The 26,300-nt window shown below is 44.9% G+C and overlaps 1 protein-coding gene across 7 annotated transcripts in view; it reads right to left on the reverse strand.

The window, feature by feature from the left end:
* LOC129853761 (zinc finger matrin-type protein 4-like) overlaps positions 1-26,300 on the reverse strand; it is a 257,716-nt gene that overhangs the window by 164,954 nt on the left and 66,462 nt on the right. For 5 of the 7 annotated variants that reach the window (XM_055920136.1, XM_055920132.1, XM_055920133.1 and 2 more), the window contains 2 exons: positions 26,148-26,237; positions 3,924-4,080 (listed from right to left, as the gene is read on the reverse strand). In XM_055920136.1, the coding sequence (XP_055776111.1) occupies positions 3,924-4,080; positions 26,148-26,237 (247 nt within the window). The remainder of the gene's footprint in view (positions 1-3,923; positions 4,081-26,147; positions 26,238-26,300) is intronic. The other 2 variants (XM_055920138.1, XM_055920135.1) reach the window with 2 other exon arrangements.

Raw genomic sequence — 26,300 nt, forward strand, 5'->3', positions numbered from 1 at the left:
GACCAAAAGTCGGTTGAAAGTAGTGCACTATATAGGAATAGGAATAGTGTGTCATTCAGGACGCAGCCAGAGTGAGGTGTTATTGGCTGAAGGCTGAAAGGCTGAAAAAACAGAGCTGCAGATCCTGGGGTTTTGTGTTTTGTGTTATTGGCTGAAGGCGGAAAGGCTGAAACAACAGTTTCCTTGGAGACGGGAGGATTAACAGAGGCACCCGGCCACTTCAATAATGTTCATTATGTAGAAATCAATAAGCTCAGGCTTCCTGATGCACTGGTGGATTTGTCTTCCGGACATTTTCTGCCTTCCAAATGGTACCCTATTTCCTATATAGTTCACTACTTTTGACCAGAGCCCTATGGGTGTAGTGCGCACAAAAGTAGTTCTCAATAAATCCATTAATTTCAGCAGCTAGCATATTTAAGTGTGCAGAAGCTAGCATCTCCAACCTATACATACTGTAGATTGTCCTGTCATTCTGCAGGAGAATGGAGGTGTTATATATTAAATCATTCATGTGTTTACTGTATGTGAAGTGGGGTATGGGTTTAGTACAGTGGCTAGAATCTCAATTTCTCATCATGTAATACAGGACAAGTTGTTTTTGTAAACAACAGAACTAAAAGCCCCTCTGGATGTAGGTTAAACATGTTGAAATGTGGATTTGGTGACGGTGAATGACAGACAAAATGAAAATGCAGAGAGATCAACACGTCTGGAGAATGTTCCATTTTGAGAGGCAGCCTACAGTAAGGGTTAGTCCCAAATGGCACCCTATTTTCAATATAGTCCAATATAGCCTATGAGCCGTGTTCAAAAGTAGTGCCGTAAATGGGGAATAGGGTTACATTTGGGATGCACACTACGGCTGGGGTCTCTCTGGTCTTCTGTCTCTGACTGAGGCTGGGGTCTGTCTGTCTGTCTGTGGCTCTAGCTGTATTTGTTGGGTGACAGTGCGATTGATTGCTCTGTCTGGCCTCCCTCGGTTGGGAGAGGAGCATCCTCTGTTCCGAACCATTGGCCACAGATGGCGTGGTTAATGACTGAATCTGTCAGTGACAGACAGGGAGGCATGAGGGGAAATAGCAGACACAGCAGAACAGAGTTTTATCTAACCACTATTTTGCAGTATCAGCAATCAGCATACGTTATACCAAATAAATCAAAATGTTATATAAAGTAACCAAGGTTTTACGAAGGAAGGAGCGAGACACAGCTCACTCAATGAGGAATAACGCTTCCGTCCCCTAGTAACCTCCTTACTGACATGACCCAGTAGGCTACTGTACTGCTGATTCCCTGCTGTCTCTAAATACCACAGCAGAGCACTGAGCACTTCCTCAGTTTAAGGAAATCAAGCAGAAACAAAACATAATGCCACTGATTGTAAAACCTTGATTGCAGTATACTCTACTTCCCGCACCAGGGTTACAGTAGCTCCCTGAAGCTGCAGGCTGAGGAGGTGGTTATGTCACCAACATCATGACAGAAGAGGAGAAGGAGGTTGAGGAGGAGGGGAGAAGGACAAAGAGGACGAAGCAAGGGGGAGGAGGAAGAAGGGGGGCGAGAAGGGGGACAAGGAGGAGGAGAGGGGTTCAGGCCTGTAATGGTTGATGGGGGCTGCAGAGGCATGCCTCACCCTGCTTGGAAGCAACCACTTCTCTCCCTCCCTCTAGGTCTCCACCACCAGATTATTTATGCAACTTGAATGCGTACCCTTATAAACATGCTCACCCTTATTAAACATCAAAGGATAATCATCATACTAAACAGGCACAAAAGCCTTATCTTTAAAGGGATGCCCTAATGCACATATTAAATGCAGAATAAGTCCTGCCACATAGTGGGACACAAGGTCTGATCATGGAATACCGGGAATATTAACTGCATTGTCCAATTTTGAGTAACACGTGGTCCATGTGTACAACACATCCATGTGTGAATTCTACAAAACAACACGTATCAGGGTTCAACACACGTCACTCGTGGACCAAAAAGCTTTAAAGCTAGTCAGCTGCTTTGTTTGTCATTTTCCTTTTAACATTGTTTTTCTTTGAGACTAGGGTTCTTTCAGTACCACACACAATTTGACCTGACTCCTGGGGTCAGTTACGGCCGAGGGCCAGGCAGCGTGAATGCCGATGGACGATGATGTGCGGTGAAAGGGTGACACAGCATGCCTCTCTGCTGCTCTGCCCTCATACCCTGAGTGTGGACTCACTGGGAGAAAGGGGGGTCATAGTTTATTTGGAATGTCCGGATGGTCCATCTGTTGATAAGCAACTGCTTGCTAAGGTTACAGTTAGGGTTAGGTTTAGAATAAGGGTAAGGGTTAAAGGTTAGAGTTAGTAGATAGTTGAAATGTTACTGATAGTCTGTAGAGCATTTACAAATGGACCATCCAAATAAAGTGTTATCGAAAGGAGGCTGAATGGAGGATAAGACGAGAGTAGGAGGAGGAAAGCAGAGTGTTCCCAGAACAGAAAGCGCTGAAGGAAAAACAAGCCTGAGCTTCCAGGGTGACTGACTGGGACCGGGCCTAGATGTGTTTCAGCTTTATGTGCTGCATTTTGTACAACTCTTTGGCTACATATAGAACTGACAAAGAAACAGTTACACACACAAACACACCCACACAGACAGAGACTCAGGCGAGGACTGCTACGATGAGCATTGGGGCAGTTTCAGGCCTTGGCATCTCTTTTCTATTAACACAAACCATGTATTGAATCAGTCTGACTCTCCACTAACTAACAATAGTGGGCTATTGCACAGACACAAACAAAAAGCACAGAGGGCTTTACACTAAGCTAAAGTAAAAGTGTTGGTCAAGGATATCTGAATTAACAGACACATTTAAAAAAACGTACCATCAGTATAGATATTCTCAAGAGAAAGGATACCCCAAATAAACAAAGTTGATCATTTTTCTATTCACCTCCTGCATCCTCTCTGGATATCCAGGTCTCAGGTGTTGCATAAGGGGGAGTGATCTGATTAAATAAAAGTGTGGTTATTTTTTCTAATCCTAATTTCCCTCATGGCCAGCTTTCATTATTCTCTCAACTGTCAATTTGTAAACAGATTTGCGGCGCGGGGAGCAGCTGCTGTGGTTTACAATATCGTCCAGACTTTCCTCAACCCTGAGGTGCTGCAGCAGACGATGATTGTATCTAATCAAAACACCCACGGACAAAAAAATGATAAAATTAGATTCTTCACCAGTCCACACACACGAGCTGCAGCTCCTCTGTTTTAGCAAGCTAGATGAGCTGGTATCCCACAGTCTACCTGTGGCTTTCTGCCTTTCTGCCTGCCTACTTGTTTGCTTGTCAAAGCTAGCACCTTTGTGTGTGAGGACAAGCACATCTGTCGTAACATACATCTGTGTGGTAAACATCTCTGTCACATCTGTCACTGGAAATCTCATCGGATTATCTGATGTTATCACACAGGGAAACAAAATGCAGCTGCTTAGTCTGTAAATGAGAATGAGTTAGAGAGAGAGACTTTATCCATTTCACTTGCTTTGGCAATGTAAACATATGTTTCCCATGCCAATAAATTAAAAGAGAGAGAGAGAGAGAGAGAGAGAGAGAGAGAGAGAGAGAGAGAGAGAGAGAGAGAGAGAGAGAGAGAGAGAGAGAGAGAGAGAGAGAGAGAGAGAGAGAGAGAGAGAGAGAGAGAGAGAGAGAGAGAGAGAGAGAGAGAGAGAGAGAGAGAGAGAGAGAGAGAGAGAGAGAGAGAGAGAGAGAGAGAGAGAGAGAGAGAGAGAGAGAGAGAGAGAGAGAGAGAGAGAGGAGAGAGAGAGAGAGAGAGAGGAGAGAGAGAGAGAGAGAGAGAGAGAGAGAGAGAGAGAGAGAGAGAGAGAGAGAGAGAGAGAAAAAAAGAGTTAGAGAGAGAGAGACAGAGAGAGAGGAAGCTACCTTTTGCTGTGATGGCAGGCTGCTCCCCCAGCAGCAGCTTTAGTCTCTTGGCGTGGATTTTGCCTTGGTAATGTGACTGTGCCACCACTGCTGAGGTGAAGGACATGTTACACAGTGTGCAACACTTGTTCTTGTCCACGTCTCCCTCCTCACTGCCCTGCAAGGAACACACACACACACACACACACACACACACACACACACACACACACACACACACACACACACACACACACACACACACACACACACACACAGAGGTTCAGTAAAAAAAGGCTATCAGCCAACAAATAGTTATACATTAAAAAAATCTCTCCTGCGTGGAGGAAGATGTTGTTTCTTTTTCACACAAATTTTTGCTGCACAGAATCAGACATTTTAGGGACACCTGAATATGGACACCTGAGTTCCACCTGAATGGACACCTGAATATAACAAAAAATGCCACGATTCATCAATGCGTGGTGTGTATGTATACACTGTGCGTGGTGTACAGTACAAACCAGCCCCAGCAAATACTTTCCAAACCCTGTAGGTTAGAGCCGCATGGTGCTTAGGGGCCAGCTGTACACTGAGCACATCAGTAAGCTCTATACGCCACAGTTCCAGGGGACAGAAGCAATCTACACTCCTCGTGGGCTTGATCATTTGGTTCCTGGTGGGATGCAAATGGAGGTAATTCAGCAGTTGTATGGAGTAATACAAAAGTGGGGAGTGATGGGATGAGGACCACTCCCTGAGACTCCATCTGTGCTGCCCGCCTGCTGCAGAAACACATTATCCTGACAGAGAGAGGGGGGAATCAGAGGGGGCAGAGAGAGAGAGAGAGAGGGGGGAGGAGAGAGAGTGGAGGAAGACAGATACAGTAAGTAAAGACAGAGCGTGAGAGAGGTGAAGAAAGAGATATATTGAGACAGAGAGTGAAAGGGATAGAGTGAGAACGAGAGAAGGAGAGAGCTAAATACACCTGGCTGCCAGGAGACAGACGCAGCCATTTCTACCATGAAACTACCCCACCAGGGAGGGTCATTGGCAGACTGATTAAAAACCATTAAAACTTCAGACCAAAATCATTCCTATTTAAATTGACTTCAGCTCATTGTATTGTGACGTATTATTTTCACAATTCAACAGTCACAAACATATTTAAAAAAATGTTTTGCTGGCTGGAATCAAGCCGTTTACATTTTAGACACAAAAGCATTGCTCATATACATTTCCCTCATATAGTACATTCACAGCACGGCACTGAAAGGAATTTTAAAGAGCCATATGAGGGATGAGCCCATCTATGACTAAAATGCAACGCTTGTTTGCATGTATTCTCCTCCACTTCAATCTCCCAGTGGAGATAGTGGGTAGTGATTTGGCTACAGCGCAGCACACTGTGACACAACGCCGTGCTTTAAGGCACAGTCACACATTACATGACATCAACACACATCTCCAGTTCTCCTCTATAGATAGCCAGAACAGATTCCTGATGTAGGAAAGCTAGGCCTAAGGTCTGCTGGCTTGCAAGAGACAGTATGTGGATGTGCCCCACATTTTGACCAGGGCTCTGGTCCAAATAAGTGCACCATAAAGGGAATCGGGTGTCATTTTGGATGCAAATGTCATCTACACCTAGGGTCTGCTGCCTACACCTAGGGTCTGCTGCCTACACCTAAGGTCTGCTGCCTACACCTAGAGTTTGCTGCCTACACCTAGGGTCTTCTGTCTACACCTAGGGTCTGCTGTCTACACCTAGGTTCTGCTGTCTACACCTAGGGTCTTCTGCCTACACCTAGGGTCTGCTGCCTACACCTAGGGTCTGCTGCCTACACCCAGGGTCTGCTGCCTACACCCAGGGTCTGCTGTCTACACCTGCTGCCTACATCTTCTCAGAGACAGAACTGTTAATCTGGACTAGATCCTTCCTTTCTGTCTGGATAATAAGGGTGAGTAAAAATGGCAGACTACTACCACTCCCACAGACTGAGTGCTGATAGGAGAGCAGCCTGAGTGGAGAGAGAGAGGCATCCTGGATACTGCACTGTGAGTCACTCAATGACACACACACAGATACCCAGCACCCCTGCCTCCTCCTGCCCTTTAGCATGTCCTTCAGTGCTTCTCTCTCTCGGACAGGCACACGTACGTATGTACGCATGCACACACAGACGCGCACACACATGTACGTACGCACACACACACACACACACACACACATTTCCCTTACCTAGCTCACCCGAACAGTTAATGCAGAGCAGGCTCTCTCTTATCATGTCATACCTCATACCATAAATAATGAAAATAAATGGGAAAATGAGACCAAAATATAACAGGAAAGGAACCTTCATAAAATCTGAGCCAATCATCATTTCATGGTTAATTAATACAAGATAAATGAGAGTGGGTAATTGGAGAGACAATTGCAGAGAATCTAATTAACGCTGAGGTAAGTGCACACTGTTTCTGTCCTGCCAGCCAGGTTGCATGGTGTTAATACTTAGTCATTAGGTAGAATCGCCTGTAAAGAGGGAAGCATTACCATCTGCATTTACATATGAAACCAATAGTTATAGAAAGGGTTAGGCTTACCATCTACATTTACATATGAAACCAATAGTTATAGAAAGGGATAGGCTTACCATCTGCATTTACATATGAAACCAATAGTTATAGAAAGGGATAGGCTTACCATCTGCATTTACATATGAAACCAATAGTTATAGGAAGGGTTAGGCTTACCATCTACATTTACATATGAAACCAATAGTTATAGAAAGGGATAGGCTTACCATCTACATTTACATATGAAACCAATAGTTATAGAAAGGGATAGGCTTACCATCTGCATTTACATATGAAACCAATAGTTATAGGAAGGGTTAGGCTTACCATCTACATTTACATATGAAACCAATAGTTATAGAAAGGGATAGGCTTACCATCTACATTTACATATGAAACCAATAGTTATAGAAAGGGATAGGCTTAGGATAGGCTTAGCATCGTCACCCGGCACAACCAGAAGAGGACAGGCCACCCCTCATAGCCTGGTTCCTCTCTAGGTTTCATCCTAGGTTTTGGCCTTTCTAGTGAGTTTTTCCTAGCCACCGTGCTTCTACACCTGCATTGCTTGCTGTTTGGTGTTTTAGACTGGGTTTCTGTTAAGCACTTTGTGACATCAGCTGATGTAAGAAGGGCTTTATAAATACATTTGATTGATTGATTTGCATTTACATATGAAACCAATAGTTATAGGAAGGGTTAGGCTTAGCATTTACATATAAGTAATTAATGTAGCAGCGCGTGTCACGTTCGGCATAAGGAGTAGACCAAGATGCCGCGTGGTATTTTTCCATCCTTTATTATGGAATAGAAAACCTCAAAGAACAAAACAAACAAACAAACCGCTATAATAATGCTCACAGGCAACTAAACATAGACAAGAACCCACAAAGCACAATGGGAAAATGGCTACCTAAATATGATCCCCAATCAGAGGCAACGATAAACAGCTGCCTCTGATTGGGAACCATACTAGGCCAGCATAGAAATATAATTCACCTAGATAACCCACCCTTAAATCACACCCCGACCTAACCAACATAGAGAATAAAAGCTCTCTATGGTCAGGGCGTGACAGCGCAATAAATCCTTCTAATGAAACCATTACATATAGGCGGCGAGAATATGTGTAAAGCGCCAGCAATGAAGGATTTATAGTTTCGGTTTTGATTTTCTTTAAAAAATAAATGCTTTATGTGGGTTCAACGCTGTAGCAACACAGAATAAAACAATTGATGGTTGTGACTGTCCGTTACTATTACTATTAGAATCTAACCATCATTTATTCACATTACTTTACTTGAACAAAATATTTTGGTTATGTATATTACATACTTGTTTTTAGTATCATATATGATGATGTCTACTTTTCTATTAATAAAACCCCAATGATGTAGGGACTGCCCATTACTGCATATCACGTATTAATAAACCCTCCCTTATTCACATTACTTTACTTTAAGGAGATATTTAAGTCGTTGTGTATATTTTTTTATTTTATTTGGTTTGACTTATTGTTTAATTCCAAGTGACTGACTGATCTACAAATCACCTTTCATCATAAATAACAACTAATTATTTGTAGATCAGTCAGTCTATCACAATTTACCCATGATACATTGCGGTTTTGATCCTCTCGAACACGGCCAATGAGAACAGGCAGCTGTAGGCACAATGGATTCTAGTCATTGTAGTTAATTACCACGTTTTCTGCATGTAACTATGATGAGTTGGACAACATGTCCCAGAGAGAAATCTATCTAGAGAAATGGCACAAACAGGGTGTTGAGCGCACAGAATATTTTTTTACTAAAAGGAATTCAAATAATTAAACTTGTTGGTCAATTAGTTACTTAAAAAACAAAAATTAACTGACATTTCAGGTTAATGCACAGCATTAGTTGATGAGAAAGAGAGGGAGAGAAAAATAAATAACGAGATAAAATGAGAAAAAATGAGAGACGTTGCATTTGAGCAGAAAGCAACAGAAAGACTGAGTGCTTCATTCCCATTCAAGTGAGGCACAATAAAATCATATTTCTGGTTTGCAGACAATATATTATCTTTGCTCTCAACGCCATAGCTGCACATTTTCATCTCAGTTTAAGCGAAGCAGCAGCACATCCTTGCCCATATCCTTGCGCTACAAAACGAAGAGATACAGTATTATGCATTACTGCACTGAACCATCATGCTGCAGCAATTGTGTTTATTTTCTCCAGTGCTGCTGCATCAAAGTCACCACAACAGGTTTCATTGTCCAGTGAACCAGACTGTGTCTAGGTTCCCATTGATTTCCAGCAGAGAGTGTGTGTGTGTGTGCGCTTACGTGTGTGCATGCACGCTCCTGGAGACTCTGTAGGTCTGCATACAGTAGCTGATATGATGCTGGGGATAATTCTGTAGGCCAAGGAACACTCAATATTCTGTCTGTGTCCCAAATAGCACCCAATTCCCTTTATAGAGCACTACACAGCCTATATAGGGCACGGGTACTCAAGTACTATTTGAGAAGATCCATACACACACATTTCCTAGGTGACAAAGGTCCGGATAGCGTAGTAACAAACCTCCACCTTGCAACCTAAACTGCGACCCCAAACTGTTCACACCCCTCTTGTTGGCGGAGAGAACATTTAGCATATTTTAAGCTAATTTCCTGCAATTCTACGCATTCTTCCATGGCTTATGTGTGTTTAAAGGAAACCATGGGTCGAAGCCTGACTGCTCCGGTCTGCGGTCTGCCAGTTGATATGGGGAATAAGGTGCTATTTCGGACAAATGACTCTGGCGGATCTACCTCCAGGCACATTAGGGGGAAGTAGGACAGCAAGTGCAAGAGTAACCGACAAAAAGTTGGTCCCAATATAGACTGGGTCAATGCATTCTATTGCTGTCAGCTGAGGCCATGCAGGGAGGCAGGCAGGAAGGCAGGCAGGGAGGCACTGAGTGGTCCAGATATTGTAATCACTGCTGCTCTCTCTCGTCTCTCTCATACCCCCAAAAAACAGACAAAACTTTGACCTTCACATTAGATATCTGTGTGTGTGTGTGTGTGTGTGTGTGTGTGTGTGCGCGCGTGCGTGCGTGCGTGCGTGCGTGCATGCGTGTGTGTAAGATCACACACACACTCAAACGACATGAACCGTATTTTATTCCACCTGAATATGTTTAAAGACCTCAATGAGAGGAGTATCAGTGAAATATTGAGAACAAAGCACATTGTGGCCACAGAATACAGAACTGTTGCCCTATTCTATTGAAATAATAATCACATAGGACAATTAACATTTATTTTGCAAACTGAGAGGTGACATTTATCGTCTTGTGCACTTTTATTTGAAACGGGTAACCAGTAGCAGCCTTTCTCACATCATTCATCTAGTGTTTATTGTTTAATGAAGGGATTAAGGAATGAACAGCGGGTTTCATCTTTATCCAGGCTATTCTGAGCGTAAAGCAATTATAAACACAGCTAGCGTCATCTTGTCTTCACACCATGGATGGCCAAGTAGATGGAATGACTTTGAGGAGATTGTGATTGGCAGCTCTGCTTTTTGAGATCTGAGCTTGCAAGCTGCGGTAGTGTACTAAGGACTGACTCTTACCGCAAAGTCGGCTAGTTTAATTAAGTAGCAATAATATGCAGCATGAGAATAAATTAAAATTACTTATGACTGCTTGAGAAAGTTACCCTGCATCCCAAATGGCTCCCTATTCCCAATATAGTGCACTACATTTGACTAGAGCCCTATAGGCCCTGACCAAAAGTAGTGCCCTCAATTGGGAATAGGGAGCCATTTGGGAAGCAACATCATAACTGTCATGGTTCCACCAGTCACCAGGGGACGACAGAGACCGTCCTAGAGACATTAATGACACTCGGGAGTGTCCTATTACTAATTATGATTTCCCTTTAAGAGAGGTGTTTTCTGTTTCCCTTTGCAGTAGCTTGATTTCGGTTCTAGTTCTAGTCCTAGTGTTTGTTGTTTTCCACTATCACTGTTATCCTTATGTTCTTGTTTTTCAAGAAAAGTATTTACGTTAATCCCAAATCATTGATTCCTTGTCGGGTCAATTCTCTGCACCTGGGTTCAACCTCAGCCCCTCACAGCAAGCTACTGCCCCAACATAGACCCAGCAGAGATCACCCAGATCTAAGAAGTTATAACCCACCAAGGAGTACTGTTGGGACGGCAGCAAGAACAATTCCCAAATCTCAGAAACCCTCCAGATACTTACCAATTCCCTCCAACCACAGCACGCTCCCAACCGAGGAGGAGTCAATGCACAAGTCTCATCGCCCATTGCTACAGGCGTCGCCGCAGTTCATCCAGGGCCCCTGCACCGGGAACCCAAGATCCCAGCCCCTGAGCGGTATGACGACCACCCAGGTGGATGTAAGCGTTTCCTCACTCAGTACTCTCTGGTGTTCGAGTTACAGTCCTCCTCATTCCACACCGACCGGGCCATGATCGCCTACATCATCTCTCTGCTCTCAGGCAGGGCCCTGGCATAGGCAACGGCTGTGTGGGAACAGCAGCCACCATCCTGCAGCTCCATATTAGCCTTCACTGCTGAGCTGCGTCGAGTCTTCGACCACCCAGTCGGCGGAGGAGAAGCAGCAAGCCGATTATTCAGACTCCGCCAGGGTGCCAGACCAGTGGCTGACTTTGTCATTGAGTTCAGCACCCTCGCCGCCGAGAGTGGGTGGAATATTGAGGCATTGGTAACCACTTTCCACCAGGGTCTGTCTAACTCTATCACGGATGAACTGGCAGCTAGAGAACTGGGAGAGGACCTCGAGTCCCTAATAACGCTGGCAATCAGGACTGACAACCGCATCCGAGAATGGGTGAGACAGCGGTCTTTTGACACCACTCCAGCATCCCGGTTTCCTGAGCACCCCAAGCCCACGGAGCTCAGCATAGAGGAACCCTTGCAGTTGGGATGCACACGTCTGAGCCCACAGGAACGTGACAGGTGCATGTGCAAAGGCTGTTGCCTCTCCTGCGGAGGTCTTAGTCATCTCTGTGCTGCATGCCTAGAGCTGACGGGAACCGCCAGGGCTCACCAGGACAAGGGGAGACCCTGACAAGCTGTGCAGATTCACACCAGCTACCCAGTCACTGTCTGTCACTACATGCAACCCTCCACTCGGACAACCGTTAGCACCAGATTCAAGTATTCTTGGACTCTGGGGCAGCGGATCATTTCATTGATCAAGACTTCGCCAAAGAATTACAAATCCCTTGCATGAATTGTCCCATCCCGTTGCAGATTCAAGCCCTTGATGGACGGCACATTGGTTCTGGCGAGGTGGAATATCAGACGAAGCCCATTCTACTGCAGGTTGGGGTGAACCACTCAGAGACTCTTAATTTTCTGTTGATATCTGCTCCCGAGAACCCTTTATCCTAGGGTACCCCTGGCTAGCGCTACATAACCCACTAGTTTCCTGGTCCATGGGACACCTACTAGACTGGGGTAAGGACTGGGGTAAGGACTGATATGTCTAAGACCTCCACCAAGAGCCTTGCCGTGTCCTCCTGCATCCATTGAAGACCAAGACTTCTCCGCTCTCCCTCCCAAATACTTTGACCTCCAGGAAGCCTTCAGTAAGAGGCAAGCTGCCACCCTTCCCCCTCATCGTCCATACGACTGTGCCATAGAACTGCTACCCGGATTCTCACCTCCCCGAGGCCGTCTGTACTCCCTCTTGACACCTGACGCAGCAGTCATGAGCAATTACATCCGCTGAAGGCAGGTTTCATTCGCCTCTCTAAATCCCCAGCTGGTGCAGGCTTCTTCTTTGGGTGTAAGAAGGATGGACGCATGCGTCCTTGCATCGATTACAGAGGGCTGAACTGGATTACGATCAAGAATCGTTACCCCCTACCCTTGATGTCCTCTGCCTTGGAGTTGGTCCAAGGGGCCCAAATCTTCCCCAAACTGGACCTCCGCAACGCTTACAATCTGGTGAGAATCAGGGCGGGAGATGAGTGGAAAACTGCCTTTAACACCCCTAGTGGCCACTATGAGTATTTAGTCATGCCCTTCAGATTATCGAACTCACGGGCAGTATTTCAAGCATTGGTCAATGACACTCTTAGGGATATGTTGAATCGGTTCGTCTTTGTTTACCTCAATGACATCTTGATCTTCTCCAAAACCCTTCCGGAACACATACTGCATGTCCGCCAAGTCCTGAGATGCCCCCTGCAGAGTGAACTATACGTCAAGATAGAGAAGAGTGAGTTCCACATATCCCAAGTTTCCTTCCTATGTCACATTATCTCTACCGCAGGCATCCAAATGGACCCCGTAAAGATTGAGGCGTTCCCCGACTGGCCCTGTCCCAACTCACTCAAGCAGGTCCAGTGGTTTGCCAATTTTTACAGGCGTTTCATACGCAACTTTGGTGCGGTGGCAGCACCTCTCACGGTCCTAACCCGCAAGTCCCAGACCCGTTTTTGCTGGTCCCCCGAGGCTGACGCGACATTCATGGAGCTCAAGGGACGTTTCACCTCCGGACCTATCCTCGTTCATTCTGATCCTACTTGTCCCTTTGTGATAGAGGTGGACACATCAGACACCGGAGCAGGGGCGGTCCTTTCACAGCGGAATGAGGAGGACAAGAAACTGCACCCAAGCTGTTCTCGCCAGCGGAACGCAACTACAATATAGGCAACCGGGATCTCTTGGCAGTTGAGGGGTGGAGACACTGGTTGGAGGGGGCACCTCATTCTTTCGTGATCTGGACGGACTTGGTCTCCATTCAAGAAGCCAAGAGGTTGAACCGTCGCCAAGCTAGGTGGGCTCTGTTTTTTAACAGGTTTGATTTCACACTAGCATATTGCCGGGGATCCAAGAATCAGAAAGCAGACACCCTGTCCCGCCAACACGATGTCTCTAACGACAAGAGGGACCCCGAGCCCATCATCCCCAGCTCACGCATTGTGGCCCCTGTGATATGGAGTATTGAGACAACGGTTCAACAAGCCCAGACCCAAGAACCCGACCCCGGCGTGGGACCCACTAACAGACTTTACGTTCTGCGATCAGCCTTTTCCCCAGTACTACAATGGGGAGACTCCTCTAAATGAACTAGGCATCCAGAGGTTAATCGGACACTGGAGTTCCTGAGGTGGAAATTCTGGTGGCCCAACATGATCGAGGATGTTGGGCCACCAACATGTGAGATCCAAAGCAAGTCATGGATGTGAGATCCAAAGCAAGTCATTACGACAGAGACTGGCTGGGTTGCTCCAAACTCCGCCCATCCCCAGCCGGCCCTGGTCCCACCTGTCTGTAGACTTTATCACAGGGTTACCTCCATCCCAAGGGCTTACCACTATCCTGGTGGTCGTCGATCAGTTCTCCAAGGCAGCCCATTTCATCGCCTTACCCAAGTTGCCCTCAGCAAAGGAGACAGCTGATCTCATGATCACAGACTTCCTCAGGACATTGTCTCAGATCATGGGCCCCAGTTCATCGCACGGTATTGGAAGGCTGGAGAAAGTTCCTCGTCTGGGTGGAATATGCTCATAATACACTGCCGAACTTGTCCACTGGACTGTAGCCGTTCAAGTGTCAGTTCGGGTTCGTTTCCTGAACAAGAGGCCAAAGCGGGGGGGCCATCAGCCGAGGCGTTCATTCGACGATGTCGCTGCACATGAATCACTCGCACGTGATCCTCCTTGCGCCGCTCCTCTGCCCGACACCAACACCAGGTAAAACGTCACAAAGACCTCTTTGGCTCCTCCGACCAAGTCAATGGGCATGGCTGTCCACCCGTGATCTTCCCTTAAAGGTGGACTCGCGGAAGCTCGCTCCTCACTACATAGGACCATTAAAGATCCTGAGTAGCATCAAACCAGTTACCTATTGTCTCCAGCTTTCCAGGTCTATGAGGGTCTGTCCATCCTTCCTAGTCTCCCGTCTCAAGTCCCTTCTCCCCCCCCCACACCTGCCCCTCCACCCTCTTGAGTTGTGCATGGCTGCCCGGCCTACACTGTCCAGCGTCCGTTGGAGGCTCGTCGGGTCCAAGGCACCATGCAGTGCCTGGTGGACTGGGAGGGCTACGGTCCTGAGGAGCGGGAGTGGATGCCTGCAGGGACATCCTGGATCCGGGACTTGCTCGGGACTTCAACCAACTATGTGGTGGTTGCCCTGGCTCTGCGGCAGGAGCCGCTCCTAAAAGGGGGGTTACTGTCATGGTTCCACCTGTCAACAGAGGGCGGCAGAGACCGTCATAGAGACATTAATGACACTCAGGTGTGTCCCTTTAAGAGAGGTGTGTTTTCTGTTTCCCTTTGCAGTAGCATGATTTCGGTTCCATGTGTTCGTCCCCAGAGTGAGTTTTCTAGTCCTAGTAATTGTTGTTTTTCCAGTATTACTGTTATCATTATATTCTCGTTAATCAAGTAAAGTATTCACGTTAATCCCACATTCCTCGTCTGGTCCATTCTCTGCACCTGGGTTCAACCTCAGCCGCTCACAATAACACTTTCATTAGTAACGATGACGGTATTTCAGTAGCAATAGCACCCAAATGGACAATTTATAATTAATGTGGGAATGAGATTAGCCCTCGCAAATAAACACACATCACTTCTCATCATCATAAAACTGTATTATACTGAGAAAGCCTTGGCTGGTGATTATTACTATACTGCTTGGGTGTTTGAATATTTAATTGAGAATTCTTGAGCCGAGGGAAAATATTCACTGTAACGGATTACTGTTGTTAATACAGTAATTTATTGTTATCAACAGTTAACTACTGTGAAAGTACCTGTTCTGATACTGTAATTAATACAGTAAGTGTACTACAACCAGCTGCATATAAGTCACTGTAAAATTAGTAACCTCTTAACAGTGTACTGAGAAAAACACAAATGGATCATACTGATGGATCAAGGATCTATTATAATCTTTGTAGTATCTCCATAAAGAGCACACCAAATAGTAGGGCTGCACTAAATGGAATGTTGTGTTTTACTCAAACCTTTGGTCATATTCTCATATTTCTGTTCTCCAAAAGAATGTAAAAAGTGAACAAAACAACAGGAACAATCAACATCAAATTGATTATTCAAATTGCCATGGAACAGAAATGGGAAATACTGTTTCGCTGTGAAGATAGGAGAAAGCAGCATTATGCAGCATTTGTTTCAGCCTCATAATAGGTGAGGAGAGAGCACACGGCACCATCTTCTCTCTCTCACACACCTTGGCATGCTGTGAAATTGAGCCATGCAGCCATTTTCAGGCTTCCTTAGCTCTGGCAGTATGTTTGAAATGGTTCATTATCCTAAGATGTACCTCTGGGGTAGCACCTATTATTCTTCCCGACTCCGTTGGTACTGTGAGGCGGGGTATTTGTGAATCACAACCTGGCAGTATTGGCTGCTGCCACACCATCATGGTCCAGCCATTGAAATTCAACACTCCCCAAGCAGCAGCTCAATAGACATTCAGAAGAGGAAAGCTGGAAGCACTTCAGAAAAGAAGAATGAAACAATGAGTTTCTTGTTGTTTCAGGGGATTAATATAAGCTGATGTCTGCAAGGCCAAGGAGAAGTGCAACGTTCGCCTTTCATTTTAATGTATCTTTCACCAAAAATATTTGCAATCATTACCTTCTCATTTCATCTAAAATTGAGAAACCTGGAGAAATATTACCCAGAAGTCATTGCATTTGATCTGATCTGTGCATGTTCTCATTTGCTCGACTTTCCTTTCTAACAAACCTTCAGGGGTATCATCCATCCATCCACTGCTTCAACACACTTTGCCTCGCGTTATCGCTGTTCTCATGTATAATTCTAACTGTGGTCAGTCTCCGCGCTGACACCCCAGCCAGCCATTTCCACGGCGCTCACAGTGCTCCATGACCACTCGTGCGTGAGGAGTGAAAGCAAACCCGCCAACATCCAGCTACAGATATCACATCCAACCCTCACTGGGTTACAGATCTCAGAAGTCAGTATGCACAGCCTTCTGGAGAAGTCTGTCTCCAGCTCTCTCTTAGCCAGCCTGGTCCCGTCATGTAGACTACCCTTTAGCCAGCTCTTCCTATCGTTGTCTCCATACATGTTTGGCAGCAACATGAATGAACACAGCGAGAAGTTGGCTGAAGCACAAACAAACTGGACCACCAGGCTAATGCGGCGCATGAAAATGATGATCAAACAGACGTTTGACACAACCACTAAGAGATAACCATTCGTGCATGAGGTTCTGTTGACTTCTAGCCCACCTATAAGAAAACTAAGCAGTTTCACATCAAAACAGCCCGGCTGTAGGAAACTGGGACATCTAAGGGTGACATGAAAACAGCATAGGCAAGAGCACTAAGCAAAGACACTTTGAACGTCACTCACTCAGTGAGTGACATTCAGTCATTTGTATCTCTGTCACTCACTCAGTCATATGTATTTCAACCATGCTTCCTCTCTGTAATGACAGTTAAGATTTGTTTGGAGAAAGCAGCTAAGGTGAATTGGGGATGGTGTTATGGGCTTTTTGTGATCACTATCCCTCTCTTGTAGAGGGGAGGGACCTTTATAGCCTCTCTCTATAGCCTCTCCTCCCCATCCTGTCTTCTGAAGCCAAGCCACGCCACAGATTAAGAGACGTGCAATCTGTTGGATACTGCTGAAGAAGAAGTCAAGGCGACCAAGCATAAGACTGCAGTCACTTCTTGTTCAAGTCAAGGCAGTTCCCTACAGTACACCTATGCCATCTGCAATCAGCAGCCTGTGTTTGGTGGTTCTCCGCTCTGCTCCTCCCCGCAATCTCATGTAAGGAAGGAAGAACTCACAGGCCCAATCATATGGAAATAGACAGTCATCAACTGACACACGACACACATAGCCACTGGCACTGCATTGGTGTTAAGTATTTTTTTGGAGACCTACACATCAAACCAAAGTATTTTTTGCCAAAACAAGTAATTAATTGAGGCAAAAATCAGGTACAACTAAACCTGAAAGCAATGCCTGTCCTTATTTCTTCTCTTAAAGCTGCAATATGTAACTTTTTGGGCAAACCGAGCAAATTCACATAGAAATGTGAGTTTTAGATCTGTCACGCCTTGACCATAGAGAGCCCTCGGTTCTCTATGGTGTTTAGGTCAGAGCGTGACTGGGGGAGTTATCTAGTTTATAGATTTCTAGGTTGGTGGTTTGTGTGGTTCCCAATTAGAGGCAGCTGGTAATCGTTGCCTCTAATTGGGGATCATATTTAGGTAGGCGTTTGCCCCACCTGCATTTGTGGGATATTGTTTTGTGTTAGTTTGTTTGGGCACTACGGCCTCACGGTCTGTGTAAGTGTTGTTATTTTGTTTTGTTAGTTTCACTTAAATAAATATGTGGAACTATACTCACGCTGCACCTTGGTCCGCTCATTTCCAAGAACGTGACAAGATCTGTCATTCTCATTGAAAGCAAGTCTAGGATGTGTGCTGTTTCTATGGTTCCCATTCTTAAGTTTCAAACAGCTGAAAATACAATTATTTGGGTAATTGAAAATATATTTCACAACGGTTTAGATGGTACAATTATTCTCTACACTATAAATTGCATGTTTTGTTACATAAACTGAAATTAGGCGAACTGTTCTAATTTTAGCAACCAGGAAATGGAGGAGCGATTTTTGCATATTGCACATTTAACAGCTAGCCTCTAGAGATAATTAAGTACAAATAGGACATAAGAAGAACTTATTCAAGTTCATGAAAAACAGGCAGATGCTCACAGAGGTGCTTAAAAAAGCATTTAAATAAAGCCTTTGTTGACTTGATGGTAATAAATCGAAGCTTAATATTTTACAAACAGGGAGACCAAAATTATATAATCCAACTTTCCTTCCTCATCATTTGAATAAATGTAGCTAATATATTTATGAATTGCAATCAAGTTTGTTTATGAGAAGCAAAGTAGTCTGAGATTTGTCTTGAGTAAACATGAAGAGGTGTCCCTGGAGATGCCAACCTCTGTACAGACCAGCAGATGCCAACCTGTGTAGACGTCAGCCCTAGGCATTTTCCCTCTCCCTGCTCCATCTTGCTCTCTTTCTTTCTGTCTCTCTCTCGGTCTCTGTCCCTGTCTCTCTCTGTCCCTGTCGCTGTCTTTCTTTCTCCCCCGTCTCTGTCTCAGTCTCTCTCTCTCTCCGTCGCTTTCTCCATCTCTCTCTTGCTGACTGCTACTGGGCGTCCTCAACAAGGATTCTCAGCAGGCAAAGGAGCCCCAGACACCTGTGGAACCTGTGTCTCCTATCTGTTTGTAGTCGGATGACTCCTGTCTCCGAACTGGGAGCTTCACACAGGAACAAGCAGCGGGAGCACAAAGTAATAATGCAACATGAAATCAGAATGACTGTTGACTCAATGGGGGTCCACAAACAACATGGTGCTATGATCCAATTAAACTAATACTGAGCAACTATGTCCAGATACCGATTTACCGATAATGTGACTAGAAAACGCTGTATACAACAGCCAACTTTCCTGTGACATAGACATGTCTTATATGGGCAGAAAGCTTAAATGCTTGTTAATCTAACTGCAGTGTCCAATTTACAGTAGCTATTACAGAAAAAATACCATGCTATTGTTTGAGGATAGTGCACAACAACAAAACACTTTTATCACGACAACTGGCTTGATATACAGTTGTTGCTCCTGAGTGGGGCAGCGGTCTAAGGCACTGCATCTCAGTGCTAGAGGCATCACTACAGACTCTGGTTCAAATCCAGGCTGTATCACAACCAGCTGTGATTGGGAGTCCCATAGGGCGGCGCACAGCGTCGTCCGGGTTTGGCCAGTGTAGGCCGCCATTGTAAATAAGAATTTGTTCTTAACTGACTTGCCTAGTTGAATAAAAAAGAGTTGCAAAGAAAAGCCATATCTCAGGCTGGCCAATAAAAAGAAAAGACTAAGATGGGCAAAAGAACACAGACACTGGACAGAGGAACTCTGCCTAGCAGGCCAGCATCCCGGAGTCGCCTATTGACATTGAGACTGGTGTTTTGCGGGTACTATTTAATGAAGCTGCAGTTGAGGACTTGTGAGGCGTCTGTTTCTCAAACTAAACACTCTAATATACTTGTCCTCTTGCTCAGTTGTGCACCGGGGCCTCCCACTCCTCTTTCTATTTTGGTTAGGGCCAGTTTGCACTGTTCAGTGAAGGGAGTAGTACAGAGCGTTGTACGAGATCTTCAGTTTCTTGGCAATTTCTTGCATTGAATAGCCTTAATTTCTCAGAACAAGAATAGACTGACGAGTTTCAAAAGAAAGTGCTTTGTTTCTGGCCATTTTGAGCCTGTAATCAAACCCACAAATGCTGATGTCCAGATACTCAACTAGTCTAAAGAAGGCCAGTTTTATTGCTTCTTTAATCAGACAACAGTTTTCAGCTGTGCTAACATAATTGCAAAAGGGTTTTCTAATGATCAATTAGCCTTTAAAAATTATCAACTTGGATTAGCTAACACAATGTAAAAATGTAAAAAATGTAAAAAACGTGACATTGGAACACAGGAGTGATGGTTGCTGATAATGGGCCTCTGTACGCCTATGTAGATATTCCACTAAAAATCAGCCATTTCCAGCTACAATAATCATTTGCAACATTAACAGTGTCTAGACTGTACTTCGGATCAATTTGATGTTATTTTAATGGACAAATGGCCCAGCCATCTAGATGTGTCTTTTCTGTAGGGAAGCTAATGATCCATCATGTATGACATTCCTGGGAGTGTGTAAACTAAAAAAAAATATTACCATAGCATTTTTGTATGTTCTCTACAATTACTTACTTGAAAATTGACCAATTCGGCACATTTGGGCAAACTCCTGGCAGACTTGATGCAAAATGTTGTGGAGTGAGGTAATTCTGAAACCTTCACACACTGCTGCCATCTTGTGGACAAAATCTATATTACACCTTGGCTCCTATGTTAATGTAGGGCCTGTCTCTTGCATTTCAAAGACGAAAAAGAAAACGCATGTTTTTTTGTTTGTATTATCTTTTACCAGATCTAATGTGTTATAATCTCCTACATTAATTTCACATTTCCACAAACTTCAAAGTGTTTATTTTCAAATGGTATCAAGAATATGCATATCCTTGCTTCACACCCTGAGCTACAGGCAGTTAGATTTGGGAATGACATTTTAGGCGAAAATTGAAAAAAAGGGTCCGATCCTTAATAAGATGAAGCAGTGTTCTTTTCTCACAAACAAAACCAATATCAATAACAATAACTCCAGCATGCAAAATATTGAAATCTAATGTCGCAAAACTGCATATGTAGGCAAAACTACACCGTAGGTCACGTCAAACTCCTTCCGGGCAGAGCCGAGTGTCTGCGGGTTCTCTCCTCCCTTGTGCGTGATCATTAATTAGTGACCTTAATTCGTCAAATAACTCCCCTAGCCTGGTTGTCTAGGTCTTAACTGAAAGGAAAAAACAAAAACAAGCAGACACTCTGTCCTCCTCAGAATGAGTTTGACACCCCTGCCGTAGGGGGATATGTTCAGCCGTCTAAATAAATTGTTTTCAACCCATGGAAGACAGGTAATATTGAACATGTTGCCAAAGAGACGTGGGTCGTGGGATTAATTTTGATGCGCCATTCATTGTCCGTTCCACATCCGCGGGAGCAGGTTACCACGGTGAACGTACTGCGTGCGGTTAGATTAGCCAGCCACAGTTGTCAGCTGAGATCAGCTCAGCCAGGTCTAGACACAGGCCGCACTGACTGGCCAGACACCACCACACAGCCTCTCTGCCAACCACCAGGAGCTCTCTCTCTCTCTCTCTACCTCCCTCGCTTTCTGCCAACCCTTCAGGGGCTCTCTGTCCCTCTCTCTCTCTCTCTCCCCCTCTCTCCTGTGTATTTTTAGATGTCACCACCTTGAAGCCATGCAACAGCCACGGCCCAGTCACATCCAATCTGTGTTTCAGATACTATATTTTCCCCAATCAAGGAAACGTGTCCTTTTGGAAAGTACTGGAAAGGCTATCAACAATATTAAACAAACTTTTTTTTTTGCAAAAAATACTGAAAACATCACAACTTACACCTGCTGTTACAGTCAATAGAGAATGACAGTGGATCATGTGATTGCATAGGATGAGCATCGAGGGATAACATTATGGTAACCATAGCCTTAGGCAAGGTGATAAAATGCACAGAAAGGCAGAACTTTTCTGCCAACTTATAATGAGATCAGCCACTGGGATGGGTTCTGTGTGGAGTAGTAGAGGAGCTGAAGACTGAAAACTGTAATACCACAGAGAGTTACTGAGCAGATGCACTGGAGAGAGAGAGAGATACTACTGTACACAGTTTATTTTTGGGTTCTCTCGCTCTCTGGGATACTTCAATCTCTTTCACCGCTGAAACCGGATCCCTCTCCTCTCCTCCCCTGGAACTATATCCTGCTACGGCCCATGAAGGGTTGATTTAAACACCACTAATTAAATAGGAGTGAGGCTCTGAGGAGATATTCAATCAGCCCAAAAGTCTTCCCCTGTCTCTAATTGCATCCTCTTTAATGGCTTCTGCATTGAGTTACAGGACCAGGAGTTAAGGAGGAGATTTTAACTGTCCTTCGGGGGCCATGTATCTATTAGTAACCAATGCCGCTAGGCTGATCCAGTACAAAACAGATGGATATGGCCATGGCAGTCTTCTCTTTCTCTCTTGTGATTTGCTGCCGTTTATTGTCTGTGACTGGATTGGCTGCAGACTGAGCATGTCAGCTTGTTAGAGCAGTGTAGTAAACTGGCTGTTATGGGCTTGCATCCCGATTGGCACCCTATTCAAGCCCATGGGGGTCTTGTCAAAAAGTAGTGCACTAGGGAATATGGTGCCATTCGGGCTCTATCCATAGTGTCTGTGGACAGGACTCCGGTTGAGGTTGAGTGAAAGGGATTTCTGCTTAGGAGACAATGCAAACTAACAGACTAATGACGCTGACTCATTGGAAATAGGTTGCCATTTGGAACTCAGCCTGAGTATTTACAATCACTATCTCATTGTCACTAAGCAACCAGATATGGAGTGGCGTTGGCTTGTGACTCAAACTACAGATAATGAGTCTCGGAGATGGAGCATCAATCAGTTTCTCTCAGCCTTGAACATCCCACGGCAGAGCGAGTTTTGTAATGTCTGATAACGCCACAGCCTGCTGATACCATCATAATCCAGTCAAAAATAGATGAGACAAATAATTGAATGCTCTTTCATTTTGTGGAGAAGAGATCATTTGGGTGAAAAGCAAAGCAGCTTTGACAGCAAATGAGACGGGAATACATGCACATTTCATACAGTATGTTAGTACCTGGGAAGAAAAAAGTGTGAGCAGTTGCTTAGCAATTGAAACACGAAGAGAGTGAATTAAGGAATTCTAAGATTGTTTTTGAAAAGAGTTCTTCATTGTTGTCATTTACTTTCTTGGAAAGGATGCGGTGTGTGAGCAGTCATGCTCGCTTATTGGTTCAGGGAGTGCAGGGATAATGGATTTTATTCAACTGCTCATTTAGCCGAGGTTGAAGATGATGGAAAGCCTAAAAAATGGGAATGGCATTAGTAGGTTTGGGGAGGAGACTAGAAGAGCATGTTGCCACTGTAGTCCGTTCACCCCACCTACTCTTTCCAACTAGGTGCCCTTCTTTTGGCCAAGGGCCCATAGGACTATGGTGAAAAGTAGTGCACTAAATAGGGAATAGAGTGCCATCCATTTGGGACACAACCCAATACATTACTCACTGATAAAGCACTTCCCATCGACGTAAACACATCCCTCCCTCATGGATCTGATTTCGTTCATCTGATTTCGTTCAAGTGACTATAAGATAACCATCTATTATACATTTCAGACAATACATTACAAACCCAGCACAAAGCCCAGCTTGAACTAAACTGGATGACACAGACCAGTAACCTCTCTTCCCATGAAGTGCAGTTCTTCTGGTCTGGTGTGTTGCTCAGCGACACCGCTGTATCCAGCACCACGGACGCTGAGCATGAGAACACAACAGAACACAACAGCTGTTGGGAAGTGACCAATGATATAGCTTCCCCTGCTAACACAGAGAGTACAGAGCACACACTTACTCTAGAGGACGGGCGACCCATAATAGACAACAGTTTTGGAGCTTTGATCTTAAAAGCAGATGAAAAGGTAAAATAGGGCCTTAGAGAAAATAAATAATTGCCTCAGCTACCTCCAGCAGCCTATTCCCCAGTTGCCATTTTTGGAAGCTGTTTATTTTTTGCAGTCTGTTCATGTAGGGAAATGAATAAATACTAATCCCCCTATCGAGGACTGCATGCCCGCTGCAGTGGGTAATACAGTAATACATTTTACTGGTCTGGCAGTTATATTTTCAAATATAACTCGGGTGTTATGATATTTATGTAAACGCGTAGTCATCAATGAGAGCTGGCCATGTGAGAAATCCAAGGGCAACGTTATTGCTATTTTTCACGGAATATAGGACATGTTTTTACCTTGAGCATTGGAGCTGGACCATCAAGGAAGGGATCTCAACTAGTTGAATTTCCATGTATATGGTCAATAAAGTTATTGTATCGTAAAGTATAGTATCGTAGCTATATAGGACTCAAAGTCAAAATGGGATAACTAATAGAACGTCTGCCATCAAGTTACAATGTCACGTTGGCGTTGGTATAAAGGGTCGGGAGACAGACACAAGAATACGTTATAGGTTTTTTCATTTCTTCACCCAAATGACAGCGTGCCGTGTACAGGCACGGGGACGAAGACCAAACAAACACGTATACCAAACACAGGGTTGAGACACAACAAAAGAGCGAGGAGTACCTCTAATAAATAACACAATCGCACAATGATTATCACACAGGGCGAGACCCGTAATCATCTGCACAATCCACGCGGCGCGAAAGCCAAAACAACACAGCACAGGTACTCACACGACCAACGGACCTTGTAACAATAATCGACAGGACAATGGTGAACAAAGGGCACACTTATACAATTACTAATGAATGGGAATAAGGGACCAGGTGTGCGTAATGACAGTTCCGGAGTGATCGGTGACATACAATTACAAATGGTTTCAAAAAGCATCTGTAAGGAATGGTAGTAATAGCTCTCTGTGAACATGGAAAACACATGAAACCAACAGCACAATGTCCAGATCAAACAATCCCTAGCGGATTCTAATTTGGCCTCTAAACCCAGGTTTGCAGGCTGGCTTCTGTACAGTGTCTTCCTGTGATGAGGACTAATCAACAGCTCTGAGGTAAGAGGGGGAGAAGAGAGGAGCAGGGCAGGCAGAGGGAGAGGAGGGGGATAGAGAGAGAGGGGGGAAGACAGGGAGAGCGAAAGAGGGAGCGAGAGAGAGGAAGAGGTGAGACAGGCAGAGCGACAGAGGGAGAGAAGGGGTGAGAGAGGGTCCCGTGTGGCTCACTTGGTAAAGCATGGCACTTGTAATGGCAGGGTTGCGGGTTCGATTCCCAAGGGGGAACGTATGCACTCATTGCTGTAAATTGCTGTGGATAAGAGCGTCTGCTAAATTACTCAAATGTAGAGAGAGGAGGGATAGAGCTCTCTCCCCAGACAAGTCCTTATCAGATCCAGAGGAGATCTTCTTTACTGATAGCTGGCAAACTGAGACTAATCACAGCTGAGACCTGAGTCTGAGGCTACTCTCCTGACTGATCTACTCACTCTAACTGAGACATGCAATATGGCTCTGTTCTTCACTGATCTACACAATCCCAATCTGACACTACTGCGACGGCTCTACTCTTTCTCCCCCCCCCTCCCCTGCCGCTGTCTCCCCACAACGCCAATGAATCTCAACTCCAAAAGCCAAGCATACACACGTTGATATGATACTATTATATAAACCCTTTTCTCACAAAAGAAGGATGTAACTGTGAATGTGCAGAATGCTGATAAAACACAAATGCTGCAGGTTTGATCCTAATGCAGAACAGAATGCCCACCTGCAAATAGCTTAACAACTGTATGTCTCGGTCTCTTCTTCTTTGCTCAGTGATTCAGCATAGATAGAAGCATAGGTGCTAGCTAGCACAAACCCACACAGCCACCACCCATTTCCCATGTACTTTCTCTCAGGCAAGAAGGAAGAGCTTAAGCACACGCCAAACACGTATTGACCAGGGGCTGACAGCAGAACATAATTGCAACTGTCAAAAATGGCATGTACTCTGATTTACATGGGAGAGGTGATGTTCCTCCCTTTCTCTCAATGTGCTCTTTTCACTTGACGGAAAGCTACTCTGCTTCCTCTGGCATCCTAGACCTGCGGCTTTCACTTTCACTTCCACCACGTTGGTTCAGTTCAGCCAACCAGAAATGTGTTGCTACTTATCTATTCACCATTCTGACAGGAGGCAAGAGGGTCAAGACATAGTGGTAGGAATCAATAACAGGAGGGCCCAGAGCAAAAGTTGACCACTCCTGTGACTGTGAGTGAGTGCAGCCAGAGATGAGACAAGATGAATTTGTATCTATAGGGCCGTGCTATTTGCAAAAATGTTGCACACAAAAAAAAAAATGTGCGGTACCATTGTAGAAGTGTGAACACACATACAGTGAGATGTATCATTTACAGTAGTAGTGGCTGCTGTACTCACATTGTCTGTTCGGAGTTTCTTTGCTGGGCAGCCTCCATCCACGGGATGTAGCATGTAATACAGCCGCACTTTATTGGCATGTTTCCGACTCTAGAAGGAAAAAGGGGGGGGGGAGACCCCCCCCCAAAGGTTTTAATTATGGAATGAATTGCA

Source organism: Salvelinus fontinalis, chromosome 4 (genome assembly GCF_029448725.1).
Source record: "Salvelinus fontinalis isolate EN_2023a chromosome 4, ASM2944872v1, whole genome shotgun sequence".
Lineage (NCBI taxonomy): Eukaryota > Metazoa > Chordata > Actinopteri > Salmoniformes > Salmonidae > Salvelinus > Salvelinus fontinalis.